This window comes from Danio rerio, chromosome 15 (assembly GCF_052040795.2).
Source record: "Danio rerio strain M-AB ecotype USA chromosome 15, GRCz13ab, whole genome shotgun sequence".
In the NCBI taxonomy this organism is placed as follows: Eukaryota; Metazoa; Chordata; class Actinopteri; order Cypriniformes; family Danionidae; genus Danio; species Danio rerio.
This window is the reverse complement of record NC_141035.1, coordinates 37,554,834-37,577,500: the sequence shown is the minus strand read 5'-3', so window position 1 is coordinate 37,577,500 and position 22,667 is coordinate 37,554,834. Positions and strand designations below refer to the sequence as shown.

At 35.2% G+C, this 22,667-nt stretch overlaps 1 protein-coding gene across 2 annotated transcripts in view; it reads left to right on the top strand.

Moving 5' to 3' along the window:
- Nucleotides 1-22,667, top strand: part of gabbr1a (gamma-aminobutyric acid (GABA) B receptor, 1a) — a 162,952-nt gene that overhangs the window by 120,258 nt on the left and 20,027 nt on the right. The window contains exons 22-24 of one of the 2 annotated variants that reach the window (XM_087284439.1): nucleotides 3,143-3,271; nucleotides 5,880-6,023; nucleotides 8,011-8,307. In XM_087284439.1, the coding sequence (XP_087140565.1) occupies nucleotides 3,143-3,271; nucleotides 5,880-6,023; nucleotides 8,011-8,271 (534 nt within the window). In that variant the 3' untranslated portion in view covers nucleotides 8,272-8,307. Of the gene's footprint in view, nucleotides 1-3,142; nucleotides 3,272-5,879; nucleotides 6,024-8,010; nucleotides 9,244-22,667 lie in introns of those variants that run through there. The other variant, XM_087284438.1, reaches the window with a different exon arrangement.

Below are 22,667 nucleotides of genomic sequence, written 5' to 3'. Positions count from 1 at the left end.
GACATCCACTAGACTGTTTAGAGCTGACTCCAGACCTGTGAAACTGATCCACAATCCAATAGAACACACACACATAAAGAACAATCTGTTTCTTATCCAAGGCTGAGTGTACTCTCAGCCGTCTTTATCAAAACTGGTTAAAAACCGGTATAAACTACATTCAGGCTGTTATACCTTTACACAAAGTCTATCTTGAATAAAAAGTAGAATCACTTTAAAATAATTTACCGTAAAAATCGCAAAATCACTTTAGACATTTTAGATAGTATTAACTCATGGAAATAACAATAGAAACAGTTGCTTCCAGTCCTCAGCTCCAATCAAGGTCTCCATGACCTCTGACCTAGTTTGTTGTCTCCTGAAAAAGTTACACAGACAGGCAAATGCACTGAACATCAGGCATGTGCACACATAGGGCTCAACCTGTGCAGTGCACTTGCCCTTTGTAGTCTTGGATAGAAAGTGCCCTTCCAAAATGATCTGAAGTGCCCCCGCTCCACCGCATTACACATCCGGCTCTTCAAATATTTTTTCCTGCACATGCCACTTGGATGGTCTCTGCACGGGCCACTACATTCTTACATAAATCAGTGTGTTAAACTTATTCATTAGTTAAAATCATTTCAAAGTTAAATACACATTCAAATAAACAAATAATTATATTTAATAAAAATAATGGGAAACAAGATGATGAGAAAAGGATAAACGTTGATTCATGCTGAGATGGATTGGAAGGTATGAATCCGAATTGTTCAAATATATTACATTTTTTGTCTGTTTTATTTTAACCTTGTAAAACTTTTCATTTCATCTCAATGTCAAAAAACACTTCTAAATCACCACATTTGCACACTTTTTCAGTTTTAGGTTTCTTCTCAATTTTATGTTGTGCGGCATTATTTAGTTGATTCTGAATTTTTGTTTCTTTATGGTCAAGTGACAAAGAAAGCTGATCATGATTGGCCCTCGTGCTTGCATTTGAAATGCTGATTGACTCACAGAAAGAACCTCATAGAGCCAAGCTATAGTTTGACTTTGTAGATAAAACCTATTTTGTTTTTTTAAATAAAAATCCTTAATATGTAAACAACTTATAAAAAACATTACATATTGTAAATAAGTTGTCATTTAATAAGAATATATCAATAACTCAGGGTTGCTGGTTCTAACAACAGGTGATTAAGAATGAAGACTTTTGGATTTCATACAGATATGCCCCTGCTGCCCATCCCAGACAACCTGTAACCATTGACTTTCATAGTAGGAGAAACAAATACTATGAAAGTCAATGGTTACATGATTTTAACTTTTTATTTAGAAATCTTCTTTTGAAACTCATAAAATTTTGAAACAAGTTAAGGGAGAGTATAAGGATAACAGAATGTTAATTTGTGGGTGAACTATCCCTTTAACCAGTGAATCGTGAGGAATGATTACTGATCCAAAACTGAATTTAGTGTACATTCTTACAATTGTGATAGATTCAGGCAAAATATCTCTAGGGAAAGTATAAATCTGCAGACTTTTTTTGGTCTTTTTCTGTTTGGCTGTCAATAGTAATGTGCAGTTTATTCCTGAAGGATGTTTCTTTCAGCCGACAGCTCATATCTCTGAGAGAAAATAGATTTTTTTGTGTCTCTCTGGATGATGTTTGGACTCGGGACAGTCTGTTGATTTCCTGCAGTGTCTGTCTGTAGTCATTGTTGGCCGTTGAAGGTAAATAGCAGCTATTTTTCTGCCAGACTTGACATCTCCACTTGTCATATGAGATCTTCATCTCTCTGCTGCTGCAAAATGACCTCTCTTTTTGTCTACAACTGATGTGCTGCATTTTCTTTCTGTTTCTCAACTACCCTTTTTTCTTTTCGCTGTCTTTATCACGTCAGTTTTTCACTGCTTTAATGCATTATCTCCTCTGGAAATAGTTTTTTCTAACTGTTAATTCATGCCCTCTAGTGGTGATTATTGTTTGGTACACCAAAGTCTTGTATAGGCAAAAAAAATAAATAAATAAAATAATAATAATAATAAATAAATAAATATAAATAATTTATTTCAGGTTTGTTTTGCTGTTGTTGTTCAGAATACAAGAAACTAAATGGATTTGTGTTATTGGACATATCCAACTTAAATTCATTTAGCATCTTGTAGTCCAAGCAGTCTAATGAAATTTCACTTGAGCTCATGACAAATTAAAGAAGTAAAGATATCTGTAAAAAATATGAATGATTAAAAAATCTAATTGTTTAAGTTGTCACATATTTATCACTATGGTTTCTAAATTATGTGTTTAAACACATGTAATCTCAATTTTACCTGGTAACGATTGCATTTAATTTGCTTTAATTAGTTTCCTGAAAAAATATATAAAGCTTCAAATCATTATTGTTCTGTACTTTCTGACTGTTCTGTCTTATATCTATCTTTATAAAATCTATTAAGACCAGATTAACAAGTGGATTTGTTTTATTTTAATAATTCTATATTAAATCATTGTAAAATAAGATATTTTAATATCGCTTGTTAGATATATTTGTCTTCACCTTAGCAAAGTGCAAGTACATGAAATTAGATTTTTTATAAAACTGATTAAGTTTACGTTCATGGGTGTTTTTTTTATTTTATTATTATAATTTTTTTATTTCGTTTTTAGTTTATCTTATTTTTTATGTTTTCATTTTATTTTATGAAACTGACCAAGATTACATTCATGGGTGTTTTATTTATTTTTTTTCAATTTAATAAAAAAAATTCTATTTAATTTAATTTAATTTAATTTTTTTATTTTAGAAACTGACCAAATTCACATTTATGGGTGTTATTTTATTTTATTTTATTTTATTTTTAAATTTTTAAATTTTATTTATATTTTTTATCAACTACAGGAAGACAAATTTTAAAAACTGAATCAGTTTATCATATTTTTCTATATTTTTCGTCTAATAATTCTGTATGTTGAATTTAATTTTAAAAAGTAAATGGAAAAATAATAATAATTTTAGATGATAGACTTATTATTATCAGTTCTGTGATTCCTGTCAAATCAAGCAATAGTAATGATAAGTTTAGATGAATTTCTCAAATGTTAGTTGTCTTTCTACTTTCTTATACTTAACATGCTTGTTTGTTTGTGTGTGTGCAGGTGCTGTGTATGATCACTGCTCCAGTGACCATGATCCTGTCCTCTCAGCAGGATGCTTCATTTGCCTTCGCTTCTCTGGCCATCATCTTCTCCGTCTACATCACTCTCGTCGTCCTCTTTGTGCCAAAGGTCCGAACGCCTCAATGTTCCCCTGCTTTATATCACTTCCACATTTTCTGTTGCAGACACACAATTCTCACTTTGTCTCGTTTCGGTTCTTTCCCTTCACACAGTTTCCTTTTTTGCAAATTAGGCTAAGTTATGTTTCATTCTCGACACCAAATATTGTTTATCGAGATTTCGAAATGATGAACATGGTGGGGAATGCTCTCAATCTATTAATACTGTTATTGACAAATTATATATATATATATATATATATATATATATATATATATATATATATAATCTTTGTGTTTAGTATGTTTATTTTATTTTATTTGCTCGTTAATGCTAATTTCTAATCAGCCAATCACATGGCAGCAACTCAATGCATTTAGGGATGTAGACATGGTCAAGATGATCTGCTGCAGTTCAAACTGAGCATCAGAATGGGAAAGAAAGGGGAATTAAGTGACTTTGAATGTTGCATGGTTGTTGGTGCCTGACGGGCTGATCTGAGTATTTCAGAAACTGCTGATATCCTGGGATTTTCACTCACAACCATCTGTAGGGATTATAGAGAATGGCCCAAAAATGAGAAAATATCCAGTGAGTGGCAGCTCCGTGGGTGCAAATTGACTTGTTGATGCCAGAGATCAGAGGAGAATAGCCAGACTGGTTCCAGCTGATAGACAGGCAACAGTTACTCAAATGCACATAATGGATGTGCAGCTAACAAATCTGCAGCAACTGTGTGATGCTATCATGTCAATATGGACCAAAATGTCTTAGGAATATTTTCAGTACCTTGTTGAGTCTATGCCACGAAGGATTAAGGCAATTCTGACGGCAAAAGGTGGTGCAACCCCTTTGCCAAGGTAGGCCTAAGTTTAAACTAGTTTTGCTCTTTGCAGCACAATATTTGTCTAAACTTCAATCAGTTTTAACAAGTTACATTTTCTAGTCCCTCCACTGAATCAGCAGTGACAGGCAGACTGACTGAGAGAGAGACTATGTGTGTGCTGTTTATAGCTGCTAACATTATAAAAATGGGATTTTATCAATTCAATCACAGATGGATATATAAGACTTTTCCAGTTATACCTAGAGTGTGTTTCCAGTCACATTCCCAGTGACACATGTCTGCTTTCTACCACTTCTCTGATGAGGGAGGATCTGTATATATATTGACTTTCTCTTAACATTAGCTTTAATACTGCAAAAGCTGGGCTACCTATTGCAGAATTTCTGTGATTTACATTTCATGATAAAGATACAACTCTTATTTTTTTTGGTACCGTATTAATTAAATACACTTTAGGAATATGTTACGTTATGCATTAACTAATGAAATTGAAGATAATATATTTCATTTCCTATCAACTTCAAGCCTTCATACTTTATTTTGTTAAGTTTTAACATGCTATTTTTATCAAATATTTTAAACAAATATTTTAAAACATGTGAAGTAAATAAATTGTGTAATTGTGCCTCTTTTGAATCAAATTTCATTATTTCAATAACTGATATAATAATAAAGCCAAAATAGTAAAAACAAAACATAATAACAACATAATATTTGATAAAATTATGAGCAATATCATATGAATAGCTTTGCAATATGGCTGTATCAGTGTACCAATGACTGTATACAGTCATATCGCACTGCTACGAGTGTGATATTGCATTTATACAACAGTTCGACGGCATAATCCTGTATATAAAAAAGCAAATCAAACACATTTGTAAAAGGAATTACTTTCTTCCGCCATTCATTCACATCTGCAGTTGACGTCAGAACAGCAGACAACGTTGCTACTTCACAAACGTCACTTTAGAGCTAGTGTTTGAATGATTCTCTAGCGTAATGTCTAAAGTGATGACAAAACAGATGATTTTGCTCACATTTGAGGAGCATAAGGCTGAATGACATGAAATGCCATCAGTCTATAGTGATTTCCCAGTATTTCTCTGTTGCAATCAGGATTATTCAATAATTAACCCCAAAATGCGACACAAACACTACCAGATTACTCTTGTATACATATATATTTGTATATACACAAATGTATATTTGTGTATATGCACACACAAATATATAGGTTTATTTTATATATTTAATTTATTATATATTGCTTTCATTATTGTATGTTTTTATATATTTCTTTTGTAATTAATTTTTCTGCTTTAGCTTCAATTTCATTCATATTTCATATAGCATAGCTATTTTCTTGGAATTTTGTTTAATATTTTTCAAATGAATCATGATTTTAATTCAGCTTCATACTAATGCTGACAAATGTTTTAATCCATTTTAGCATGTTGTCAAATCTTGCTAACAATAAAAACCCTGCTTTGTGTTTCGTTTCCTCTCATGCACTTTAGCTTAAACTATCTCAAATCAGTTTTCATGAAAATAAGTGTAATTAATTGAATAAGATAAGCCAAAAGTAAAATGACTGATGATGTATGAAGAAGATTAAACAAACTAAACCTTTCAGGGTGATTTATTTTGCTATAAACGACCCTTTCCTTATTGCCCATTGGCTCTCCATAGCATCACCTGTAAAAATATATTGATCTCAGTGGTGTTTCATGAATGCAGTGATGGATTTTAGTGTTTTTTCCCCTTCAGATCCGCCGTTTGATCACTCGCGGCGAGTGGCAGTCGGAGCAGCAGGACACACTGAAGACCGGCTCATCCACCAACAACAACGACGAGGAGAAATCCAGACAGCTGGAGAGAGAAAACCGAGAGCTGCAGAAGATCATTCAAGAGGCACGTGCTGCTATTCTCACTGCTGGAGCTTCATTAACTGCAGAATAGATGAACACATTGATGCACACACACACACACACTCACACACACACACACACACACACACACACACACACACACACACACACACTGAGAAGGGGAATGAATTATTGAAATGATATCATACTCGTCCTTGCGTTTGACCTTCTGACACATGACTGCATTTTCACATGTTCTTCATGTGTTTGTGGCAGAATGAGGAAATGTAGACTTGCTGAAGTGATAATAAAGGGTTGCTGAAAGAATGATAAAGGGAAGTTTGAAAGAATAGTTCAGGCCAAAATGGAAAAATGACGCAGGCACTGTCTGACCGACTTTTTACTGAGGAGCAGATATGGAGAAGCTCAACTGTGTGTGTCATTTAGTAATAACACGAACAATACAAAATAGATTTGGAGTGGAAATGGATAATTATATAAAATTTTATATTTACAATATATTTACAATATACGTGGGTTTCCTCCAGGTGCTCCGGTTTCCCCCACAGTCCAAAAACATGTGGTATAGGTGAATTGGGAAAATAAGTTGTTCGTAGTGTGAATGAGTGTGTATGTGGATATTTCCCAGTAATGGGTTGCGGCTGGAAGGGCATCCGCTGCATAAAACATTTGCTGGATGAGTAGGCATTTCATTCCGCTCTAGTGACCCCAGATTAATAAATGGGCTAAGCTGAAAATAAAATTAATAAATGATAATAACAACAGCAACACAATAATAATTGAAGTAATAATGGATAAGTAAATACAGTGTTTATTATAAACGTATCATATGACTTGTTACTGTGGAGCAAAAATGGAATGTCAGATTTGACATGCATTGATGTATAATTATTTACAAAAATACGTAAAAAATGTGTCAATTATACAATTATATAATTATGTGATTATAATGTGAATATTAAAATGTTTATATTGACAAAATTCTACGTACGAAAACAAAGTAAAATGTATAATAATAAAGGATATTTGATATACATTTATGAATTATTATGATATTAATGTATTTAGGTATTAAATAATTAATTATATCATTCATTTTTGCATTTATTATAATGATGTTTACAGTTGTAATAAATTTATATATGCGTCAATGAGCAAAATCACATAAGTAGCACTGTGATATGATTGTATATCGGCACTGATGGGAGGCGTGCATTGGCACGAGGCTGCCAAGTGCCTTAGTGTCCCACCAGTGACGATATACAACCATATTGCACTGTTATAAGTGTAATATTGTGTTTATACAACAGTTTGACGGCATAATCGTGTATATAAAAAAGAAAATCAATAGCCCTTTAGTATGAGGAACTACTTTGTTCCACCATTAATTCACATCTGCAGCTGACGTCAGAACAGCAGAAACCATTGCTACTTTACCAATGTCAATTTAGAGCTAGAATTTAAGTAATTCTCCTGCGTAATGTCTAAAGTGATGACAAAACAGGTGATTTTTCTCACATTTTAAGATTATAAAGGCTGAATGGCATGAAATGCCTTCAGTCTACAGAGATTTCCCACTATTTCTCTGTTGCAATCAGTAGATCACAATGATTAACCCCGAAAAAGCCAAAGCAAAGCAAATACTACCAGATAATTATGGTATAAATACAGCACTACAACATACAAAAAAAGAGAGATCGACTTAGAAGGCTCAATCCTTATAAATAAACAAATCTAAACAACTACATTCTGCCTAAAAAAGACTCAAAAGTACATTGTTGTCCAACATCTGCAATATTTGTCAAAATGTAGTAAGACTTTCGATCTGCTGTCACCTTATGTGGGCGGAGTAATACACAAGGGAAAAGAGGCTGTACGAGTGCTGTTATTGTATATATTATTTATTATAACTGTATTTTAAATTGTCATAATATTAATAATTATAAGAAATATATAGTTATTTAAAGCCACTGATATGGCTTTTATGAATATTTCATCTGTTTGTGCAGAAGGAAGAAAGAGTGACAGAGCTGAGGAGTCAGCTTGCCGAGCGTCAGGCCTTGCGCTCTCGCAGACGTCCATCCGTCCAGAACCAGAACCAGAACCACAGCGTCCCGTCGCCTCAGGCCGACCCGCCTAGCTACTGTCCCACCACAGACAAACAGAGCATGCCTCCGTCCTTCTCCAACTCCTCCAACCTGTACCAGGGCGAGAGCAAACTGAGCCGCAACAACTGCCACAACAGCCGCCTGCCGCTGCTCTACAAATGAGGACGCCGCAATGTAGAGCTCACTGTCTGAAAACCGGTATTTCACCTACGTTAAGTTTATGGGGGTTTTTTGGGCTCCTCTTTTGGATTCTTCACATTCCTGACACTGACTTCCTCTTTTGTTCACTTGTCATTAAAACACGTCATGTAAAACATTTTCCACAACTTTGTTTAAAGGTTTGGGGTCATTAAGATTTTTTTATGTTTTAAAAGAGGCTCGCTAAAGGGGTCGTTCACACAGAACACGTTTTTTAATGTTTTTATTCCAGTATGCTACTTTTTTATGCTTTTTCTATGTAATCTCGCTTGCTGGATATGCGTTACTTTTTCAGAGCTTCACACATAAGTGCTGCGTGTTTAAGACCCCGTCAAGTTAAAGGATTTAAACTTTTTTACGCCCCTCATCAATGTCAGTTCCAAAGCAGTGGACCAATCAGGAGAACTCGGGGGAGGGATAATGTTAGATTTAGCTCTGTTTGGCATAATCGTTATTGGGTGGCTCGCTAATCTATTCGCTGACTCTAAGGCCTTGTTTACACTGCCAGTTAAATGTGACCCAATTCCAATTTTTTTGCTCCTATGTGACATGAAAAACACGAAAAAAACGCATTCATTCGGGTATATTCAGAGATCGGTTTCAGGCCTCCTTTATATGTGTAAATAAATCAGATATGAATCAATGCGGCAATAAGACTTTTTTATTAAACTTGCGACAATGTGGTAATTCTTCACAGTTTAATGAGTGTGTGTGCTCATTCTAAAATTTCGGACCCATTGCTCTTTATTAAAGCCCCCCAAAATTTGCTCCCACCAGACCTGATATCTCTTTCGTACCACCCAAAATCGTCTGAATGGTGGAGGACACCATATATAAACCATAGGTGCAAGCTATGATAACGGCCCTTTACCCTCCTCCTCTGCCTCAAAATTATTTTAAAGTTGGGCGAACTTCGCATATTTCGCAGAACTAAAAGCAAGACAATTTCTTCCATGGTGGCGCAGATGCTAGTAATTACGCATGCGTGACATTGTAAATTGTATGGCATGTGTAAACGCATGAATCAGATATGGGTCATAATTAAAAAAACATGCAAACAGACAGGCTAAAAAAATCAGATACAGACAACAAATCGAAATTGGTCATTAAGACCTGACATTGTAAATGTAGCCTAATACACAAAATAAGTAAGGGCCTACTTACACTATGCTATCCGAACCGTGCTCTGGCCTGTTTCCCGGATCATTTGAGAAGTGTGTGTGCTCTGAATCGGGCTCAGGCACTGTTGACTTGGCCGGCCCTGGCCCGAGAGTGGTTCACTTGGGCATGGTATATGCTTGTGTGTGAGTGCAAAATGCGGCTGAGCCTGAAACTGAAGACGAGACGTGACTTTTAAGGGACTGTTTGATATGGATTTATTAACCAATCATACTGTTCAATAAACGCAAACTGTCGTAGTTTATTAAAGACGCAAACCCACGACAGCTGCACCTTCAGCAAACCTCCTAATTCCTGCAGCACAAGGACTTTTTGATTGTTTATGAGCGTCAAAAGTGGCTAATCTGTTCGGCGAAATAATTGACTGCGTGCCACTGCTTATCAAACGACTTAAACGATGTAACTGAAGAAATCTCCACTGAGCTGAGCGACAGCGCTTACAGAACAGTGCATCATTGATGACGTAAGCAAGCCCATGCCCGAATATAATGTGAGTGCAGGTTCAAGGCAACTGTACATAATGTGAGCACGCTCTAAGCTGACCAAAGTTCTTAAGGGGAGAAGACTTTATTGAAGACAATGAATAGTGCAGTTCCTCAGCAGTGATGTAAACTTGTTGGTCTTCAAGTAACTTAATCCAAAATTCTGTTTGTGAGACACTACTTTATAACTAAGGATATGACCCACCTGAAATGGTTTGCTTGGGTCACAACTCTTGAGTTCCTGTACGCCGTTTGATTCACACCTTTTCAGATGCATATCAGCAAGCATGGTGAGCTTCTGTGTACGGTAGCAAGTTGGCATCACAACTTTTTTACTGGCCTCCTCCACTGCCAGTTAAATGTGACCCAATTCCAATTTTTTTTTGCTCCTATGTGACATGAAAAACACGAAAAAAAACGCATTCATTCGAGTATATTCAGAGATCTGTTTCAGGCCTCCTTTATATGTGGAAATAAATCAGATATGAGTCAATGCGGCAATAAGACTTTTTTATTAAACTTGCGACAATGTGGTTTCTTGAGTTCCTGTACGCCGTTTGGTTCACACCTTTTCAGATGCATATCAGCAAGCATGGTGAGCTTCTGTGTACGGTAGCAAGTTGGCATCACAACTGTTTTACTGGCAGCTGAAGACCTTTTTAAAACTTTTTCTAAATTGTGTTTTCCTAAATATGCATTCTGTGTGGATTGCTCCTAAGGCTGAATTTATTTGATCAAAAATACAGTAAATGTGACTTTAAATAGTTTTTGGATGTCATTTATTGTTTCTGAATTTTCACCATGATTACCGCAGTCTTCATTGTCACTTGGTGCTTACGAAATCATTTTAATAAGGTGATTTGATGCTCAAGGAATGTTTCTGATCAGTAATTAACAGAAAGTAATATTATAAATGTATTTACTGTCACTTTTGATCAAATTATTGTGAAACTGAAAAGTAAAAATCTTATTGACCTCAATATTATTAAAGGACGTGTAAAGTATAAATATATATTCAGAGGCAAATGTCATAAAACCAATGTCCTTGTTAATCAAAAATCTTTGCAGCAATATTCTGGTTTCAGTGCAACTTAAAGAGGTAGTTTACCCAAAAAACAAGGATTCCGTCATTTACTCACCATTCACTTGGTCAAAACTTGTTTGACAAAAGAAGAGATTCTGTAGAATGCTAAAAAAACAACCATTTGACTTTCATAGTACATGTGTTCCTGCTATATATCAGTGACATTCCCAACATTTTTCAGAATATCTTCCTTTGTGTTCAACAGCAGAAAGAAATTCATAAATGTTTAGAATCATCTGAGGGTGAGTAAATGGAGAGTACATTTTCAATTTAGGGTGAACTATACCTTTAAGCTTTGTGTAATGTTGATTAGAAATCATTTTTTTATTTGTCTCATACTTTGTTCAAAGTCTGGGATTCATTAACACAAGTATTTTTGGGTTAATGAACATGATCAGTTGAATTTAACATTGCTGTACCTGTAATATTCCTTTAAAGGCTAGACAGTGCAAACATAAAGACTGCTGTTTCAAATTGAAGATTATTGTTGTTGAAGCAGGAATGAACATGAGATAAAAGTTGTTTAAATGGGTCCTATTAGGCTTTTTAGCTGGGATGCAAACTGATCACCTTTTGAAAATGTTTTGTTTAAAGCCAAAAATAGGGCATTATTATGATTAGTCTTAAAATATAGTTGAGTTTCTATACAGAACCTGAAAGTTTTGGCTTGTTTTTAAAAGCCGCAGATAAAGATGTGCTTATGTGTGTGCTTAATGGGTGGCTAATCAATATCAACATAGCAAAAAAATCACATACTGTAGCAATATGTGTATAAACTATATAAACACACACACACACACACACACACACACACACACACACACACACACACACACACACATATATATATATATATATATATATATATATATATATATATATATATATATATATATATATATATATATATATATATATACACACACACACACACACACATACACACACACACACACACACACACACACACACACACACACACACACACACACACACACACACACACACACACACACACATATATATATATATATATATATATATATATGTATATATATATATATATATATATATATATATATATATATATATATATATATATATATATATATATATAATTTGGTTTTGGTAGACTTCAAAAACCTATAAGTATGTCTAAGAAAATTTTACCAACCGTTTACCAACATTTGTTTACGTTCAGTAATTTCACTTTAATGGCATGAATGAAAGTAAAGAATACTAATAACCTGAACACATCGATATTGCATAATGCTGAACATGGGGGACTAATAATAGAAAAGAAGCCTTAGAAAAAAAGGACAGGTTTTTCTTCTGAAGACTGACGTTTGCCTCCATGTTTACACTTCCTTATGATGTGATTACAAAGCACAAAAATAGTTATCTCTATAAGTAAGCATCGTTTCTGAGCACCTTGTTTGTAATCCAGAGTTCTCTTCTTTAAACGTGCACATCAGAAAACCCTTAATTTGAAAAATCCCTGCCCAAGTGGGCGGAGCCTGCTTGAGTTGTTTTGTAGTTATGGGAGGTTCGGACCATCTTACTGTCTTTGTTCTTTTAGTCTCGTCCATCGACATGAACAAAAAAAAATTTTTTTTTTTGAGTCACTTAGTTCAATTTGGCTAAATGTTATTAAAATGTTACAAGTTGCTTCCAAACACAGCTACAACCATCTCAAATGTTGATCACACTACAAACAAGGATGGAGACAATAATCATTCCTTGTTTACCTTTTGTCTATGATGATATTTCTGTGTCTCTGCTCAGCTCACCTCTTCATGCCTTCAAATTTGAGTAGTGCGTTCTCGTGACACTGACAGTCACATATAAGTTTAACCAATGCACACAGTCTGAGCTGGAAGGAGGCATGATTAGCTCACCTTTTGAGTCTTTGAGCTTTTGACTTTTGAGTCGTTCGTTCATCACCTGACGGCATGTAAAAGTGATAACTCATACCCAAGGACTCGAGAAATGAACAGATCAAATCTTTTTCTAGCTCTAAATGCATATGATTGGCTTCTGCTTTTCATGTGATAAATGACTCAAAGTCTTGAAAAATGAACAAAACAACCTGCACAAACGTGCGCATGCACAGATGAACGAGGTACTCCCTGAGAGGACTCGTCATTCCCGATTCACATTAAAGATTCATTCAAAATGAACTAATTGTTCAAGAATGACCAATCACTCTTAGTTAGTAGTGCGTTGTCAGATGTAATACTGATACATAAGCCATTTCCTCCCCAATCCTTTGAGTGTCGTTTTGACATAACGCTGTGTATATCTGACAGTTGCTAAATCAAATATTAGTTTATATGCACATGATGCAACCCAGGCTCATTCTGGAAACAAAGTCCCGCGGACGTTTCTCGAGACTGTAAAATATGTCCCGGGAGGTACGTATTTGTGCAGTTTTTGTTTTTGCGAATCTGCTGTGCGTGCTTTTTCGCGTCTTGAACGCCTCTCGCGAGCACCCGTTCCCGCCCGCGCTGTTCTCGTGTAAAAAGCCATCGAAGGCTGCTGTCGAGCGACCGTCTGTCCGACTGACTGACTGAATGACTGAACGATTGACTGGGCGGCCGACCAATCGGCCGACCCAGCCACCCTCCTTCTCCTCCTTCTCCTTTTTCCCTAAACCCAAGCGATGATTTACAAAAGCCGTTCAGAAATAGAAAAGCCCTTGTCCGATTTTGACCGCGTTTTTGGATTTCACCGCATTCTCGCCCCATTACGAACTTGTTCGCTTTATTTTTTGGATTCTGTTTTTTGTTTTACCTAATTTCTGGAACGGCTCTTACCCGGACTCGAACCTGGTCGTCGAACACGGCCATCTTCTACTCCTCCGGGCCTCTGCTCCGTCGACGTTACACGACGAGTTAAACACGGAGGGGGTGAGCCGTCAGCCGGTTAGCGGGAAGAGGAACGCCATCATACCGCCCCGTAGTGTTCACTTGAAAAAACAAAATATGCCATATGTACCACCGACCACGTACTGTAAATCGCGGTCTCCAGAAACGCCAGTGGTGCTACGTTTTCAGAATAAGCTTGGGTTGACATAATGAGGTGTCCGCCAACCTTTTTTCTGTTAGCACACTTTACATTTGTGCACCAAATATCAGGAGTTTAAACTGACAAGACTTCAGAATACACGTTGATGATTTTAGTTTGTTTTTTCAGAGTATGTGAGACACATGGTGTAAAGGTCCCCTTTTCTTTAAAAGGGGCCTGGTAACAACCGCTGATTTGCATTTAAAGGTCCCGTGAAGTGCTTAGAAATGTGCATTTTTATGTCAGATACTAGTGAGCATTTGATTTGTCACGATTTTATGAGAAACTGAAGTATGAGGTGACATGAATAAAACTATTGATCTATTTAGGCGGAAGTGACAACCAGAAGCTTTACATGTTTATTTCAGTTTTATATCTTCTGAATGAAAATTTGATCACTGTTTTGGTGCGCACTAGCTTATAGATATCCTAAATGCTAACAAAACTGATACTAACCTTTAAGTCTTTAAATTAATAGGACACAAGCACACACCAAAAAACAGCTTGCTTTTGCTTTTACCCAAAGAGAGTCATTTACATCAGGGTCTAACAAATAATATGTGCGTTATTTATAGCTGAAACTTCATAGACACATTCTGGACAGACCTGAGACTCATCATCTTGTAAAAAACACAAAAACAAAAAAAACGTAATAGGACCCCTTTAAACATCGTTTGTGCTGTGTCACCATTGCTCTCTTCACTGTAGCACTTCAATCAGAGTTCCTCAAGAAGAACTGACTGCTTTTACAATTGGACGGGCATAAATCCCTTGCTATGAAAGTGTCTTTTAAACAGCAGCGCCGGGGTGTTTAGGAGGGATTGTGAGGCTGTCAGAGCCCAAACCGGTCAGACGTTTCCTTGAGTTATTTTGTTGAGTGACAGCGAAGGCAGAAGAGCGTGTCTCCGTGCTTCACTTAGCATTTGAAGAGACTGTCGCTTTAATGAGACAGACCTTGTGCTGCAGCAACAGGCAGAATCAGATGAATTGCTCTCTCGCTCTTTCTTTCTCTCTCATCTTGCTCACAAAGGAAATAAGACAAGGTTTTAGCCCAGCCTGTGATTTACTTACTCCTCAAGGTATTTGACCCAAGTCTAGTCGATACTCTATTTTCCTCATATGCTTTTTCTCCTTTAATCCCAGCGGCTTTAATGGCTTTTCTGTCCTTGTCTCATCGTCTCTTTCTGCCCCCCTTTTTTACTGCTGTGGTCATATATGTCAAGTGGATTGACATGGAAAAGAATGAAATAAGTTTTCTTAGGTGTGTGTGTGGGGTGGGTGGGGGATTGGGGCGATGGGGGGGGTAGGGGGTTGGAGGAGTGGCTTTGGACTGTGTAAGACACGCATCTTGTTTTATTAGTGTAGAGTCGAAATGCAAAATACTTCTCGGTCAGATCACTGTTATTAGCTTTATTTTGATTACCTGTGATGTTTCTGTTGGTTTTGGTCACAGTTGGAGTGAACTATAAGCACAGGCCTACTAACAGCTTCTGTAGCTCTTGCACTTTCAGGTCAAGATTAGCACACATCTCACATAACAACACTGTAACATGTAATATGTTAAATTACTCAGTCCATAGGTTCTTTTCTTTCTTTCTTTCTTTCTTTCTTTCTTTCTTTCTTTCTTTCTTTCTTTCTTTCTTTCTTTCTTTCCTTCAATTTTCTTCCCTTTTTCCTTGTTTCCTTACTTCCTTCTATCCTTTCTTTTTATCCTTTTTTCTTCCTTCCTTGCTTTCTTCATTACTTTCCTTCCTTCCTTTCTTGAATTTATATTCCTTTCTTTTCTTTCCTTCCTTCCTTCCTTCCTTCCTTCCCGTTCTTACTTACTTTCTTTCTTTCCTTTCTTTCCTTTTTTCCTTCCTTCCTTCATTTTTTCGTTATTTTCTTTCCTTTCTACCTTTCTACTTTTCTTCTTTTCTTTCCTTTTTCCTACCCTCCCTCCCTCCCTCCTTCCTTTCTTCCTTGCTTCCTCCATTCCCTTCCTCCCGTCCTTCATTTTTTCACTTTTCTTTCATTGCTTCTTTTTTTGTCCTTTCCTTCCGTCCTTCTCTTATCCTTCTTTGCTCCCTTCATTCTTTCTATCCTTTTTCGTCTTTCCTTTCATTCCTTTCTTTCTTCCTTTCCTTATTTCTCTTTCTTTCCTTCCTTCCTTCCTTCCTTCCTTCCTTCCTTCCTTCCTTCCTTCCTTCCTTTTCCTTCCTTCCTTCCTTCCTTCCTTCCTTCCTTTTCCTTCCTTCCATTCCTTCCTTCCTTCCTTCCTTTCTTTCTTTCTTTCTTTCTTTCTTTCTTTCTTTCTTTCTTTCTTTCTTTCTTTCTTTCTTTCTTTCTTCCCACTTTCCTTCCCACTACCTTCCTTTCCTTCCTTCCTTCCTCCCTCCCTCCCTCCCTCTTTCCTTTCGTTTTCTTCTTTTCATTTGATTTTATTTCCATACTTCCTTCTTTTCTTCCTTCCTTCCTTCCTTCCTCATTATTTTTTAAAATGACTTAATTATTCTTTTTTTAATAGTAAATAACAGACCTTTTTAGTCTGTGTCACGTGTACATAAAATTCAATAAATTCTGTGCAATATATATATATTAAATAAAATAATTAGTTTAATAAAAAATTGACAAAAACAGGCACACATTTATTTATTCATTTGTGTATTTATTTAATAATTTTAATGTTTGTTTTTAGTTAATTTCCTGTTTAACCTAATTTTATATATTTTTATAATAATTTTACTCCTTTTCCAAGTAATAGTAGGCTGATTTTAAACAAGTCATGTATTTTTATTTAATTTTTATTGTATTTATGTTATGTTCAAGTCTTAATGTAAAAATCATTTTGTGCCTCTCTCTTGAGTAAACCGTAGACAAATGAGTGCTCTTCAGACTTATTCATATGCATTGCTTCCACCCTTGGAGGATATTTATGACCATTCTGTGACATTTAATGTGTAATGTTATGCTCGACAACTTTCCCAGTTATTTATCACTTCATAAACACTGTCACAGTGACAGAAATCATAAAAAACTATAACCATAACTAGATCTCTTAAAATGTTATTGACTCTCTCTTCTCTTTTTTTATTACAAATTGAGTCAACACTTTTGTACCTGTGGACAATCTCTATCTATATTTAGATCTACTGCAATATTACAGTAATATACTCTTTTTTCGTATGGTAAGACAATCACATGATAGTTGTTTACACGACAATAGTCTGCTTGTTAAGTTCGACAGTTTCTGGGTCCAAATGTTCTATCAGATGGCAAAAGTGAATAAATAAATGGCACTAATACAGTATATACGCTCACAGTGTGCAAATACTATTGACAGGGTTCCCATGGGTCAGGGAATTTCTGAAAAATCATGGAATTTTTTTAAAAAGATTAATTCCAAACACTGAAAGTCAAGACTTTTTTAAAAAAATATACAATTATTTAGAGTTTTTTTTATCTTTAATTGTTAGGACAATGGAGTGGAAACAGGAAAAACATTGGGAGCAGAAAGCCAGGAATTGAACTTGTGTCACTGTCCGAATGCAGTAGTGCGCTCATTTTTGTGATTGTTTTAGAACTTCCGATTCAGTTGCATATGGGAGAATTGTCTATGTTAAAAACATATAGTCAATGTGTTGACGCACTAACCACTAGGATAAAGGGTGTCGACAAAAGTCATGGAATTTTATATTTTTCGGCAATGTCATGGAATATCAGGGATTTTTAATTGTTATATACATTTTACCTCTCATTTATCAAACTTTACTGAATATTTTGACCAAAAATGACTGATGACTTTGCTGCAAATCAGATGGCAAAAGGGAATAAATGGCACTAATATATACGCTTACACTGTGCAAATACTATTGACATGGTTCCCACGGGTCAGGAAATTTCTGGAATATAGAATATTTTTTCCCAGAGATGGGTTGTGGATGGAAGGGCATCCGTTGCGTAAAAACTTGCTGGATAAGTTGGCGATTCATTCCGCAGTGGCGACCCCGGGTTAATAAAGGGACTAAGCCGACAAGAAAATGAATGAATGAACCATGAAATATTTAAAGGTCAATTCCAAACACTAAAAGTCCAGGAATTAAAAAAAAAATTCTAATTATTTATTTATTTATTTTTCTGTGTTTTTTTTTTTTAATCTTACATGGTTAGGACAAGGGGAGTGGAAACAGGGAAAACTTTTGGAGGAGAAAGTGGGGAAAGATTAGCAGTGGAACTTGAGTCAGGAATCAAACTCGGGTCACTGTGAGCATCAGTCCTATTGACCTTATATTTAAAAAAAAAAATGTTTTGTGCTAATTTTTGTGATTGTTTTAGAACATTAGAGTCAGCTGCTTATGGGAGAAATGAATAATAAACGGCAAAATAAATGGGGACACTACTTGCACTACAAACAAATGCGTTTATGAGAATAAATAAAAAAAAAATTTAAATAATACAAAAATGTCAGTTTGAAACATCAAGCAGCATGTCAAGCTGTTTTTAACGACTAAAAATCAATGGAAGTGAATGAGACCATAAGGCTTGAGCCAAACAGATAAGGTCAATATGTCGACAGACACACAAACGATAGGTGCCGACAAATGTCTGGATTTTTTTTTTTTTGGTCATGTAAAGGAATTTTAGGGGTATTTGTTTGTCATATGAATTTTACCTCTCATTTAATGCTATCTCACGGCAATTTGTAACTTTTTGATTTAGTCGCTAATTTGTATGAATTCGTACAATGTCATTCGTACAGTTAAATATGATTTGCTCATCCCCCAGTAATGTTAGGGTATAGGGGCGGGGTTTGATGCCATGACTCCTTTTTAAAATCTTAATCTTAGCTACACTGTAAAAAATATTCCATTAAATTTACTGTAAAAAACTTACAGCTGTGTCTGCCAGAAGTTTACCGTAAAAATACGATAGAGTTGTTTTTCAATTTATGGTATTATTAAGAGAACAAAAAAATTACGGTAAAAAACTGACAGCTGTGGTTTCCAGAAATCTACCGTTAAAAAGACAGTAGAAATGTTCTTCAGTTTACAGTATACTGTACATAATATAACTTTAAAAGATAATGCATAAAAATGGCAGGTTAAATAACATTAATAAACAATAATGTCAAATTTAAAAGACTTTGAAACTTTTATTTAACAGCAGTGCAACAAATACTTAGCAGTCTTCTTAAAACAACAGTAAAAACTGATTGGCTTCTCATGAAACATTTTTTTGTTTTTTTACAGAACTTTGTAAACACAGGCATATAATAATTGTATTATATGAAGTTGTGGTTATGAAGCATTTAATAACATACATAGTAATCGTTTTAATATGCTTGAATTTTAAATATATGTTAATTTGAATAGTTTATTAATTATTTACTCATTCTGAACTATTTTTAAAAACCACCAACTACTTTTAACTACAAATGATTTAAAATTATTGCAATTCTTCATTGAGTAATGAAAAATTAATCAGTAACAAAGCATATAAGAACAATTGTTAAGCACATTATAAATGTACTTATAAGTCAAGAACACATCATTTGTAGATGTGTTAATCAAGTGCTTACTAATGTTTTATAATGCAGACTTAATGCTTAACAAATGATGAATTTTATCGTTGTTTTAACGGTTGTTACGGTAAATTATGTCATTTTAGCAAACCAATAATGTAAAGTATCAGGTTTTTCTGTATTTAAACAATATTTAACTGTTAATTAAACTGAAATTTCATAATTTTGAATTTTTTTTTTTTTACCTTCGCTCTTTTACATTCTTTGATCGTGAAAACTGCAAGATTTTTTTATAGTGTACCAAACAGAAAAAAGTTAAATAGTTATTTTTCTTCGTGAGATCAGGCTGTCTCATTTGTCAACATTTCAGATTATTTTTGCCAAAAACTACTGACGATTTTGCTGCAAAATTTCTCAGAATTAAATGAATATTTATGCCATTACTTAAGTTGTTTTGCTGTGACAGTATACACAGATTTACACATGGCCGTAAGTGGTCTTCGGTTCATCGCGTCATCAGTTCATCACTGTTTTTGACCTTAAAAACCATTGGTTTGTGTTATTTATAGAAAGGGAACACTGAGGGAAAAACAAAAGGAGTCATGTGACATTATCGCAATGCACATTCCTGTTTGAACAACTCGTGGTATCACACATCATATGAGCACTTTCTATATGTGGATATAATGTTCTTTAATATAAAAACATGCAAATGGTATGAAAGGAATATAAACCGTTTCCTCACTGGCCAAAGGATATCTGCGGCAATTAAAAAAAAATGCAAGCTTGCCTGTATTTTACGCCATTTACTTCATTTTGTGTTTAATTAGTGATCACAGAATCCCAAATTATAAAGAGGCACATCAGCTCCCATGTTTGTCCATTCATTAAGTCATGTAAATTCAGCTTTTTAGTTATTGAGAGTCAGTTGCTTTAAAGTGGGAACCCTACTTCATGATTGTAAAGTTTATATATTCATGTCTGATCTCAGATGCTCAGACAGTGATTCTCCTTATATAAATGGTTGAAATATCAGGAATGCAACCAGTTTGTGGAGAAAAGCAGTGCTCATAAATAGCCATCGACATTGAGTTTTCTCAGTTGAAATGAATAGAGGTTTGGACCTGGAACCGTTTTTTTATACACTACAACTTAACAAGCGGTTTGTGTATTTTCCTTTCTGACAGATTTGCTGCATGTTTTCTTCTTGTATGAAAAGTGCTCAGACTATATAAAGGAGCATATGATTGACAGCCGGCGACCGTACAGTTAGATGTAGTATTTTCTGTATTCTGTCAGCATATAGTTGTGTTAGCTCAGGGTGTGTGACTGTAAAACTGAACACTTGACACAGGGTGAAGGTACAATCTGTAATTCCTGAAGCAGTGCCTCTTGAACATGGAAAAAATGGCTTTGTTTCTTTCTCTAAAGGCCCTGCGATCGCGATTATGGATTTTCCTTAATTGTTGAACTGTTGAACTGTCTGTCAGGTGTGTGCACTGAACCACAAGGACTTTTTTTTTGTAAGCGTCGAATGATGTGTTTTATTCCCTTGTATTTTTTTCAATGGACAAAAACTGTATGTATGTCGAGCTTTAGAAAGTTTCTCTAAATATGCAAACTTTCTGGATGTCAACATTCAATAAACTCATTATTTTGCACTGAGAGCGCATTTAGGATTGTTCATGATTAAGTAAAATAATGATTCTATGGATTTACTACATTTGTTTAAGTCAAGTGCTAACAAGCAATTTATATGGGCTGAATTTAAACAAAGAAATTAAGTTTAGTAATGTGTAACTTACTTAGTTTGTCTAAATTCAGTCCTACAAATTGTTTGCTTGCACTTATCTTCATTCTGAAAACGTACCGCTATATACATTTCTGGAGATCGTGAAATACGTCTCATGAGGTTTTCGTTTACACGAATCTGCTAGAGGCCGATGTGTACGCTTTTTCAGATCTCAAATTTCACTTGCGAGTGCCATTTGCGTCTGCTGTTCTCATGTAAATCCAACAGAGGCTGATTTGTACGTTTTTTAGATCTCAAATTTCTCTGGCGAGTGCCATTTGCACCTGCTGTTCTCGTGTAAATCCACCAGTGGCCTCTATGTGTGCTTTTTGAGATCTCAAAATTCCCTGGCGAGTGCCATTTGTACATGCCGTTCTTGCATGATTTTTACGAGATTTTACCACATTGTCACCCTGTTATTTACATGTTTATTTTATTGTAATTTTATTGGATTTTGTTTTTGTCTTACCTGCTTTCTGAAACCCTTTTTTGCTGGATTAAAACATCAATGTCGCTGTAAAGTCTGCTCTACATCACAATGTGTCCATCAATGTACGCGAGCCACTGGACAAACTGGTAAAAGCAGAAAAGCTGTCCATACGGAGCTAAGCAGTCAGCTGGTAGGCACGAAAAGGAAGGCGTCATACCGCCTCCTAGCATTTACTTTTAAGACAAAGTGCAGCCATACGTATCTCTGGCTACATAATTCCAGACATGTATACAACTTTCCTCAGTCAGAATTTGTCCTTTTGAATAATAAAAAATTAAAACATGATAATAATAATAATAATAATAATAATAATAATAATAATAAAGAGCTTCACGATTTTTCTCGTCTCTCTAAAATTTGAAAATTCATGGATAACAACAGCCTAATTAAAATTAAATAAACTTTAATATGGGCTGCTTTTGGTGCTTCACACCTTTTTGACTTCCCTTCACTTATGTCAGATTGCATGTTTTCTTGCACAGCTGGATGTTGGACTCATGAAAAATAATAGTTTGCATTGGCCAAAATTGATTAGCTGAAGTCCCACCGAAGCGAAAGCCAACAAAGGAATCTGCTTAGTCTTAAAGCCTTCTTTAATGGGTTATTTTTACAATTTATAATGTCAGCATTCACAATAGCACAAATAAGATCATGTATGGGAAAATTCTGGACCTGTCAGTGGGGTTGGGTCTTCTGAATCTCCCCTGGCTATGGGCCTGCAGTCACAGCTGTACAACATATGTAAATGCATAAATCTTTAAAAATTC